At 37.7% G+C, this 11,484-nt stretch overlaps 1 protein-coding gene across 1 annotated transcript in view; it reads right to left on the bottom strand.

The window, feature by feature from the left end:
- Window positions 1-1,511: 1,511 nt before the first annotated feature.
- The window catches only part of SOX6 (SRY-box 6), a 272,975-nt gene continuing 263,002 nt past the window's right edge, over window positions 1,512-11,484 (bottom strand). Inside the window, exon 16 of the mRNA XM_014962253.1 lies at window positions 1,512-5,293. Coding sequence (XP_014817739.1) covers window positions 4,990-5,293 — 304 coding nt within the window. The 3' untranslated portion in view covers window positions 1,512-4,989. The remainder of the gene's footprint in view (window positions 5,294-11,484) is intronic.

The raw sequence follows: 11,484 nt of genomic DNA, 5'->3' as shown, positions 1-11,484 counted from the left end.
TGGGTTATATAAAAAAAAAAAAAGTTTGGGGGAAGTTTTTTAAAGGAAAAGGAGCAAGTGTTTTGTAAAAGATCAAATTAGGTCACATAGTATTATTCCTTTAAAAGCACATGCTTAAGTGCCAACTTGAATCTTTAAAAAAGCATGCAAAACACCAAGGGTCCAAGCCCATTTATTAACTTCTCCTAAAAAACATGAAGAGCTCTATCATACATTCTGCTGGCTGCATCTCGAGTGCAGTTGTTCGCACCGTGGCCCTGACTCAGCAAAGCTTGCCCCGCTGAACACCAGCGCTTTACTGGTCCTCGTGGCCACCATGGAACTACTAACATGCTTAACATGAAGCAGGTAGGTAAGTGTTTTGCTGGGGGGAGGATGGGGGCGTTAATCATGTCGTATGTTTCGCTGGAAAGTGATTTTGAAATGCCATGCCTTTGATATGACCGAAAAACACAAAACCAGGAAGCCAACCCAGAGAGAGAGAGGCCTATGTTTTCGGTTGCGTTGGGAGGTGGTTGTGTTGGAACTGCCCCACAGCTGACTGCTGTAGCTCGGCACAGGGTATCTTGTTTATGGTGACTAATGCTGCTGTTGGTTTTGCCTTCTCATCCCGGAGCAGTCCCGTCTTTTTTTTGCCCTCCCCCTGCCTCAGGCTGCACCCAAGTCCCCTGATTGAGGAGCCCGTTGTGACCCCGCATGGTCTCAGCGGGCAGGTCCTCAATCTAAAGGGTGATGCCCAAACATACAGGCAGGCCAGAACTGGGCCACTTCATCAGAGGAATTTCTCCATGTAAACACGAACCCTGGAAAGCAGTTCTGTTTCCACTAAGACTTTTATCTTCCATTTTTTATGAAATATGAAGTGAACTACACTAGCTGATACCAGACTGTTTCGGGAGTGTTCTCTTAAAAATAAGTATTTTATAATTTTCCAAAAAGAAAATATATTGTATCTGTTAATTAAATAAACTGTTCACAGAGAAAATAGTATTACTATATTTGTGCATTACCTGAATGGAGTTGTTGGGGTTTTTTTCAGAGTTATTAGGGGCCTCAAACACTATGCTTGAAAAGAAATTCCACGAGTCCTTTTTGTGTATTGTCTGAACATTTTCCCCTGGTATTATAGCCTAATAGGACAACAACATGATTTAATGAATGTAGAAAATTAAGGTTTGATATTATTAAGCCTTAACTGCATTGCAAGAGTCACCTTAGTCATGATAATCTTTCCAAGGGTATGCTTTTGATTTCCAAATGTCATTCTTGTTAAGAAGTTAAATACCTCATCAGTTTTACTTGGGTTCTGAAGATTGTGTTTCCTATCAAATGTATCAGAAATTTGGTATGTTTAATGTATCACCTTTCTAAAAAAAGAAGAAAGTATTCTGTGTTTGTGGAATATGCTATTAAAAATCAGTGAGAGCACAAGTGAGGCATCTTGCTGTCCCAGCTACAGGTCCACAATACTGCGCTCACACTGCGGGTGTAAATTCAGCATCTACATGAGGTACAGTGACTTGTCAGCATTTAATATGGACCAACATACACTGATATAGAACAAAAGTAAATACATAACTTATACTTCACTAAGTATCCATGAACAAAAAATAAAATTCTATTTCCTATGTTATATTTACACAATTTAAAAAAATTCTAAAATGAGATGGTAAATTCACCAAAAACTTTGTTTTGAGCTCCGATTAATAAAGTAAAAATGTCGTTTTGTATCCTTATGATTGTCCTTCCTTGATTTCTAATGACGTTTTAGAGCCAATGTCGGCTAATAAATAGAATAAAATGCTCATATGCACGATTCAGATTCAGATATGTTCCTCCCATTACCCCAGCCAATAAATGCAATTTTTACCAGCTGGCGATTCCTGAACAGCCAGTCGTTTTCAAGAATGTGGCTTTAACATACAGAGCATCAGCGCTGAGGCAGGGCTGGAGCTAAAACAAAGTGTTCATACATACATGTATTTTGCATAAATAAATGAAATAACAAGACATAAAAATGACTCAAATCCGGCAACTGTGAGGCAGGCCCACACGAGTCGAAACAGATGACTTTTGTTCATGTAGTTTTCGTACAACAGTTTCACATTAGTCAGAAGTGATAAAAAATACCATTTATATCCAGTGCTTATAACACTTACGAAACAACATCTGTGAGTGTATGTTTTTTTGTACTACAAGCAAAATCAAGTTTCAGTCCTAAAGAACAGTCCTTTGTTCTCCACAAGCCTGCAGAATATTATTTTGGCATGGTCATAAAATTTAAAAAAATTAACCAACTAATCTAAATGTTTGCCTTTGTGCAAAAAAAAATAATTACATAAAATACAATGCTAGCAATACAGCATTCTACCTATGCAACAAAACCAGAAAAAAAAAAGAGAGCAAGAGAAAAAGAAAGTGATATGGGGGGAGGGAGAGATACTTCTAACTGGAGAATTATGTAAGACATTAATAAATAGCCATTTTTTTTAGGAAATAATGGTATCCTCCTCCCAATCCGAGCTGAATGTATTAAAAACAGTTCAAATTCCCAAGCAATTATAAGAACAAAACCCACTTTCTATAGTACCTTAGCCAGCTTAAAGAGGGCGCTCACCAGCTAACGACACAGCATATGCCTTTAAAGTCTTGGCTAGACCAGTTTATTGCTTATTAGACATGGACTCAGAACACAAATAAATATTAAAAATATAGCATTTTGTTCCAAATTACAAAATGGCCAGAGAAATTTGACCATTGTGTTTCTATGCCATTATCTTTATAAATCGTCCTGTAAATTGAACAATCTTCTTTGTTTTGGGGGTCGCTCTCCTACGTTTAAACGTGGTTTTTCCTACAGTGGCAACAAAGGCTGTCTCTGCTCGAGCAGGTATGAGTGGGGCTAGGAGGAAAATGACTGCTCCCAGCACAGCATCTTGTCCTTGCACCTCATTGGAATTTCTGCACGACAGTATGATAGCACGAGGATAAAACCAGCATTAAAACTATACTTCTTTCATTGTCCAGGCCCTAAACAAAGCCTGTTCAGCTCTGTGGGAAGCTCTAGGCCCACTCCTACCTCTCAGCCTGAGCCTGAATTTATCACCAATGTGCTGCACATATCCAATTCAAAATAAAAGCTGAGGGAGCTGAGGAGCTTCTGCACATGTTTTCATCAGTCCCATTGGATCTGTAGATACATATATACAGTGATATATTTGTGAACAGGAGTGGAGTGTGAGGAAAGAAAAATAAAGGCAATTTCTTTGCCGTCTCTGAAATTTAATAAATTCACAGTTTTGAATATCCCTCTCTTGTCTATTCCCCAGAATTTTCTCCAGCAATTGCATTGTTTCTGGTAGTCATACAAATAAAAATTTTAGTTTCTATAGCACCTTACATCCAAAGAGCCCAGAGCACTCGACAAGCGTTCATCAAAATCTGGGTCACATTCCCACGTGACTAATATTCAATAAATATTTTTGATGCGCTGTTTTCCCAGCTTAGCAAGTCAGATATTTTTGTGGCCTTCCCTCCCCCACTAGGAGTCTCACATATAAATCACTGCATAAATACTTAAGGTAGCAAACAGTTCCTTCAGGTGACAACAGGAACATGATGTACAGAGCCATGATTCACTGCAGGGTTCTACAGGCCCTAAAAATTCAGCATGGTGGACTCTACATGCAGACTGAATTGTACGTCTGCCTTTGCTGTCTAAGTAGAGAGGTTTATAACTATAAACACAATTTTTTAGGAACATTTGTACTGTATGTACATATAAAAGTACTCACTTTATTTTGCATTACATATAGCAGAGTGTTTCCAAGTGCTCCTTGAACATACAGTGTTACAGGAACAACTGAATTTCTCATTCATAAATGTCATGTTCATTTTAGTAGCAGGTGCACTTTGATTTTCATATACCTTTGTAATTTAGGGGAGGAGAAAGAAGGGGGTCTAAAATATCAATAAGGAATTGTAAGTGTAATGCCACCAACAGTACTTTTAAAAATAAATATTAAGTATTTGGACCCTTGACATTCTGGAATGAATAAATTATTTAAGAGAAAATGTGTTAAGACTGAATGCAAGGGTTAAAAGCAAAGGGGTAAAGAATGTAATCAGAGGTGGCCTCACACTGCTAAGACAGGCCCGTCCATAGCTGGTGATCGCTCTTTTGTGCTTACTTAAAATTTCACACTAATGGCACATCAAGAGGCAAAAGCAATTGGGCACATGCACTATGGCAACCATGTTCACTACTTAAGAATATCCTGTCTCCAGATTCCTGAGTACTTTACCATATTCTGGAAAAAATTAGGTTTTATATATTTTTTTTAAGATGTCAAAGGATTGTCTAAGACTTTACAGTGTCTCCTTTAAGACTTTTTTTTTTTTAAATGTTAAGATTCAAAAGTTATGAAAAGTTTGGCACATCAGAAGTTCGGCTATACATATGGAAAAAAAATGGAATTCAGAGACTATTTTTTAAAGACGAGTTATGATGCACAGATGTGCACACTTGCGGACTTGTTCTGCTTCACAATATGAAATCTGCAGGTTTTGTTTTCTAAAATAATCCAGAATAAAAACACATTCACAACCTGTAGGCTGGCACAGCATACCTGAGTGAGAATGTATAACCCCCATCTAAAACAGTAACTTAAACCTTTATCAGCATCCAAAAGGAAAAAGACAAAAGGTAAGACTTGTAAGACAGCTATTGATTCATATAGGTTTTCAAGTCCTGATGTCTGATATTTAATATATGTCTTCATCTAAATTAAAAAAACAAAAACAAAAAACCCAAGTTCATGAAAAATTAGGGAAACAATCTGTCTCACACATTAAGAAACATTTAAGACCATTCTGCTGATGTAACTGTAGGAGCCACACATGCATGCAGGCTCTTTAAGAACTTTTGTTCAAAAAAAACCCAAAAAAAAACCCAAATGAGTCTGAGTACTTTAATTCTGTGAATACTCCTCAGTTGGCACTGACTGCCTCGTGGGCTTCGTTTTCACTGCTATAGTCTGATTTGGGATCATCCTCATAGTCCTCGTACATTTCTATTTCATCCTCTCCGTTTATCATCTCGTTTCCAGCCAGGCTTCCGCTGTCCGTCTTCATACCATAAGTGCTTTGAATGACGGGGATGCTGGGCTCAGGGCTGGCAGAGGTGCTCGAGCAATCTGATGTCATCTGAGGTGATGGTGTGGTAGTCGCCATAGTAATAGCACCAGGATAGACAACCCCCGTTCCTGTGGTGATTGGAATTTGAGGATGTTGTCTGGAAGGGAAAAAAAAAAAAATAAAAGGAGGGGAACGTGATTTCCTGTGTTCAGAGAAGAAGACCTCTGCATGTCCAAATGAAAGAAAAACGGGTCGCTTCCTAGAAAGGCTGATGCGTTCCTCTGGGGTTCACAGTCTGGTCTTGTATGGCATTGGGTCATCTTAGCTTCCCCCAAGGACAACTGGAGAGTAAACTGTTTATTACAGAATCACAGAATCTTCTAGGTTGGAAGGGACCTTAAAGATCATCTTGTCCAACCGTCAACCTGACTGACAAAAATAGACACCCACACAACAAACAAGGAGCATCATCACTAAACCAGACCTCCCAGCACTACAGCAACCCGTCTTTTGAACTACCAAACATTGATTCTTTTATGTATTTCATGTGTTAATTTAAACCATAATGCAGACTAGCACTTGGACAGAGATCATCAAAACGCTTCAGGCACCTGGGCGATGCCTAAATGCTGCTGTAGACATCACGTGTCCAAAATACAAATCCTCCAAATTCCTGACAAACGCTTCTGTTAAGGAGGGGACCTCAAGATGACCTGTCAGTACCTAAAATGGCAGATAGGTGACTAAGTAACATTGTCTAACTAGATGTTATTTACTATTTAAGCGCTAACTAGACTCCTATGTCACTTAGAAATACTTTTAATGGTTCATTTCTGGCTTGTGATTTTTATTTTAATCCATGATCAGAATGCCATTTGTTCTTCAGGATTTGATGTGTAAAACCATGTTCTTGAAGCCCAGTACTTGAAAAAAAGAACAAATGTTCTTTTTCTGTGGTAATGGCAGTCTACAGAAATTAAAACTTCCTCCCGAGGACCCAGTGTCAGGTCTGATTTATTCTGACAATACAAATATACGGGAAGACTCAATTAAGGGGGCACTACCTCTACTTTTGCCACATCTTAACTTTGTTCACAAGGTTACAACGTTACCTGGGTATTGTCTAAAACTAAACTGGGCTTTTGTAACTACGAGCCAAGCAATTCAACACAAGCTTTACTGTTAGCACGTACATAGCTGTACTAAGTGGTGCAATGTCTCTTCTTACAGTGATGTATGTATATTCAAATGCTTTGCTGACTAAAGGTCAGGTTGCTGAACCCATTCCATGGTGAAGCCCTTATTGGCTACAAACTAATTAAATCTACTCCTTACATTTGGGTTAATTAACTAATAATATACTTTCCATATTAAAACACTCATACAAACGTTCTCATATTATTTCTGGGTGATTACCTTTAGTAAAGCTAAGAGAAAAAGAAGGAATGTAACTTGTCTGAAAGAAGAAAATCTACATCATACTCCAGATGTAACACTGAATGAATATACTGCAGTACTAAAAATACCCAAGTGCCCTGGAAGATGCTGGTTTAATATTGACTTGGTATTGAACATACATGCCAATTTGCATAATTTATTTAAAGAATCATGTATTTCAATTTATTCCCAACCTTCTTTAGAGCAATATTGACCAAGTATTGGCGAACTATTACATAATTTTAGCAGGAGAAACAATGTCAGGTATGTTTGAATGGTCTAATGAATCTATAACTTCTTGACCACTATGTCATTCTATGCTGAAATTCATAAGGACATTCCATAAACCAGTGTCTCACAAATCCTTAACCATTGGCTAAATCAATACACAAAATAATGCAAAGCTTATTTACAAGACCTTAAATGTTGAGTTTTTATTGTTCATTGATCAAACTCTAATTTTGATAAATATCACACTACAGATTTACGGGGAAACCAAAGTCCTTCAAGTTTGGGAGCTAATACAGACAGCCAAATCATGAACACTCTGTGTAAGATATTAAAATAGCATGTAGTACTGTCGTATCTGATACTGCTATCTTGACTCCTAAAGCCTCTGCACAGCCTGAGAAATTCAAACATCTGTTGGGTAAGTATGGTACACCTGGCTAGAAGCGAGCAAAAACATTGCAGTAATTCATTTGACACAGTCATTATACTCCTGTTTGCAAATGATGATTTGCAGATGATTTACAAACAGCTAGGGATTTTTCACTAAATTTTCACTTTTTAAATGGTCTGATAAATGTTCTGTGAAAACAATTTTCAGCCAATGTATTTGCTTGCAAGTGATTTTCCGCAAACATCTTTCAATACTTTATCCATAAAATTGAACACCTACCCCACAAGGGAACATTTCTGTTTTAGGATTGTATGTTGTCAGGAGTGTAAACTAATACTGTTAAAACCCCACATGTACCTCCTCCACAACTTTTATACACAGAAAATGTTTGCATTAATGACTGTTTCCACAAAGCAAAGGAAAAAGAAACCCACACATGGTCACAGCAAAATTCTACATAGTTGTCAGCAGGCCATACACACTTAGTTCTCTCTAATCTGCTCATCTAACAACTGCTGGTACTAATCTTTTTCCAATATTTCTCAGAGTAAGTAAATTCACAAAACGAAGTACCACCAATAGTTCATCAAAGAACACCACAATATTAATACCAAAAGATGCTTGGAAAATGTTGTCTTTACAACTCTTCTAGTAAGAGTTGTAGAATATACTCAAAGAATGATTGAGTGCAAGCTGCTCTTGTGTTATAGGTGACACTAAGGATCAGAACTCTAATATTCACCCTTACCTCTCCCCCCTAAAAAGTTTGCGTTTTTTAAGAAGCAAATTGACAATCTATAAGCAGCAAGAAGGAAAAAAATATCTGTTTAGGACAGGGTTGTGAGGTGATGATGAAATGATGGTTGTCAGTGTTAAGGCCTAAGGGACAGACTAAGTTAAGAAATTCAGATATTCTTTCAAATGTGTATCAAGTTAGCAAAACTCTTTTGCATACCCACATTTCAATGGGACAGGGTATATTTGTCCAAGTACCACCCATTCTAAAGTATATAGGGAGCTTTAAATTACCTATGTCTCACCATGGAACTGTAAACGTGGTAACTGTATGACCTAAATGGGAAGTTTCTCAAATTGCTATCTATTGCTAGTAAAAATATGCTAGCACTTACACAAGGGCACCCACACCCCCCATTAACTGGACACCTACCTCTCACTTGAGCCCTGTTATTATTTAGAGCTGATCAGGTTGTCACTGTAAATTCTGTCCAAATTGCTGCATTACATCCCAGAAAGCTTTATTTTAAGATATCACAAACTATATGGATGGCATATGTTACTGGAGATGAGTGTTATCGTTCTCTAAGTAATTAGATTTTATAGGATGGGGAGGGGAGAAGAAATTAGAGCATTTATTTAAATTCTAACCACTCTCAGTGAAAGGATGAGTTGGACTTTCTGACCTATGACTCTGGCCATTACGTTTTCTCTTATTTGTAGTTCTTAAAGGCTCTCATGTTAATAGTATTTTTTTATAGCATTAAATTCTACATGTTTTATGCTTGTACATAACTAAAGTTTTGCCCATCATAGGACCTTGGAGCAAGGAGATAAAAGCATACTTCCCCGAATCACAGAATTGTAGGAGTTGGAAGGGACCTTCGGAGATCATCTAGTCCAACCCTTTGCCAAAGCAGGGTCACCTAGAGCAAGGTGGACAGGAATGGATCTAGGCAGGTTTTGAATATTGCCAGAGGAGGCTCTGCAACCTCTCTGGGCAGCCTGTTCCAGTGCTTGGTCACCCTCAAAGTAAAGTTTTTTTGCATGTTCAGAAAAACATGTAGCTTGTGTCCATTGCCCCTTGTCCTGTCAAGAGGCACCACTGAGTAAAGCCTGACCCCATCCTCTTGGCACCTACCCTTTAGATATTTATAAGTATTGATGAGACCCCCTCTCTGTCTTCTCTCCTCCAGGCTAACCAGACCCAGGTCTCTCAGCCTTTCCTCATGAGAGGAAATCATCTTTGTAGCCTTCCACTGGACTCTTTCCAGCAGTTCCCTGTCCTTCTTGAACGGGGAGGGCCCAGAAATGGACACAGTACTCCAGATGCAGCCTTACCAGGGTAGAGTAGAAGGGGAGGATGACCTTCCTTGACCTGCTGGCCATGCTGTTTTTAATGCACCTGGGGAGACCATTGGCCTTCTTGGCCAATGCTGTACTGCGAGCTACAGGTTACAGCTCAACACAGCTGCACATGCATGTTTTCTGCCTGGTTAAGATTTCCAGAACCCAACATAAATCTTCCTATCTCTTCAGATCTGTGAGGAATGGTGACTCATGGCTATGGACCCTGGCTTCAAACTACTCCTGCCTCCACCATTTCTTCTTTGCCAAAGAAATCCTTATGTGGCTAATTGCTACAGGTCACTTCCCTATCTGCTCTGCCAGCATTGCTAGAATGTCTGGGGTCAAAGATTTGGCCCAAAATACATAAATAAAAAAAAAAAAAAAGGCTGTAACATGAAAAGTCGTAGACCAATTGACCTGCTCACAAGTTTGTGGCATTAAAATTCTTAGGATTTTCCTGGAGAACGTTTCACTTCTGACTTTTGCAAAACCAGCTAAACATTTAAATTGGCAAATTACCATTGTTTTCTGATTCCTTCCCAACTATTTTCTGACAGCTCTTTCAATGACTGAAGCAAAATCAATTGCATTAAGGAAAATGCTTATATGCTACACGCCCCTGAAACTTACATTTCCATAAGGAATGAAATAACAGTAAATCTCACAAAAGCACCCATTGTGTACTTACTTTAAATTCAAGCTACAGCAGTATAATATCACAGCCTTATTCAAAACAGTAGTCTAGCAACATTCAGACTATGTGTGTACAGTAGTTATAAACACTATAAAGACTTTATTCTAAACATCTTACACTGGCAAAACACAAAGAAGTTACTGGTTACATCATTTTGCACAGAAATGTATGTATCATATTGGCATTCAGAGTGTATTAGATTGTAAAAATGACTGAGAATTGAATTATTTCTGTAAGACAAGGCAACAAAAGACAGACTCTTAGCTTAAAATGTCTGAATTCATGATTTATGGCAACAAAAGACAGACTCTTAGCTTAAAATGTCTGAATTCATGGTTTATATATGATCCATTTGTTAGTTCACATTTATTTATGCATTACAAAAAAAGTACTATTGAAGATAAATTGTAAATCACTTGAAGTCTGCTCAGGGATTAACTTATGCTGAAGTTATCATTCACAATTTCCCATTAATAATTTTATTATTAAAAATAACTCAATTATTTTAAAGACATGGCTGCCTTGAGATTCAGCTTCCACTAGATTAAAACCAGCAAATTTTTAGTATACTCTGCATTAAACATGAATTATTTCTGTATATTATCTGCCTCATTTGGAACAAAATTCATTCATGTAGGGCTGCAATAGGAGGCCTACACCATTTTAAGTTTCATTCTGTTCTTTGAAATGATTGCCAGTTTCTAGATTTTTGTGCTGGTCTATCACATATATACCATTTATCTCAAAACGTGAATTTCCTGCCCAATTTATTGCAAGAAATCTTCATTCTCATTTAATTCATTGGAAGCTTCTCTTCAAAAATCAGAACAGAACCTGGCCATTCATAAGCTTATTTCTCTGTTTGGTTTTAAAGCCTGGCTACTTTGTATACTGAGATTCTCTAAACAACTTTTGTGTGTCTTTGCAATGTTTATCAAAGCATATAGCTCACTGAAGTAAGCAGTATGAGATTTTTGCATCTTAAAAGTTCAAGCAGTATAAAACTCTTTCTATGTTTGTGGTAGGGGGTGTTTTAGTTACAGACAGAGCATGATTATTCTGTGCTAGCCAATGGCTCACCCGAGGGGGTCTGATAGGACCTAACCCTTACTGGATTGCTTAAGCCATAAATGTACGTTTGGTGTAAGAGAATACCAAACATAAATATGAAAGAATATAATTTTTCTTGCTATTTATACTTTCCCCTAGTGAATTTTTGAAGGTCTATCTTTCTCTTCGCACATATCCTATTTATCTTTTTATTCTGTGATAATTTTTTGCCAATTTGGCATACCCATTTCCAACTTAATGGGTATGTTCTTTAAGAAAAAGGAAAAAAAAAAGGAGGATTTCAGGCAGTATGAAGCACTAGGCACATTTCATTGGAGTCTCTTTTGTACTTCTGTTCTCTGTCTTACACTGAAATATTTACTGTAAACATAAAATCAATCCTAAAAACCACATTTGTCTCCTATTTCACTCTGAAAAGGAAATGGCATCTCAACTCTAC

Source organism: Calidris pugnax, unplaced genomic scaffold (assembly GCF_001431845.1).
Source record: "Calidris pugnax isolate Ruff unplaced genomic scaffold, ASM143184v1 scaffold593, whole genome shotgun sequence".
NCBI lineage: Eukaryota > Metazoa > Chordata > Aves > Charadriiformes > Scolopacidae > Calidris > Calidris pugnax.
The sequence above is the reverse complement of the archived record's forward strand: the minus strand, read 5'-3'. Positions and strand labels throughout refer to the sequence as shown.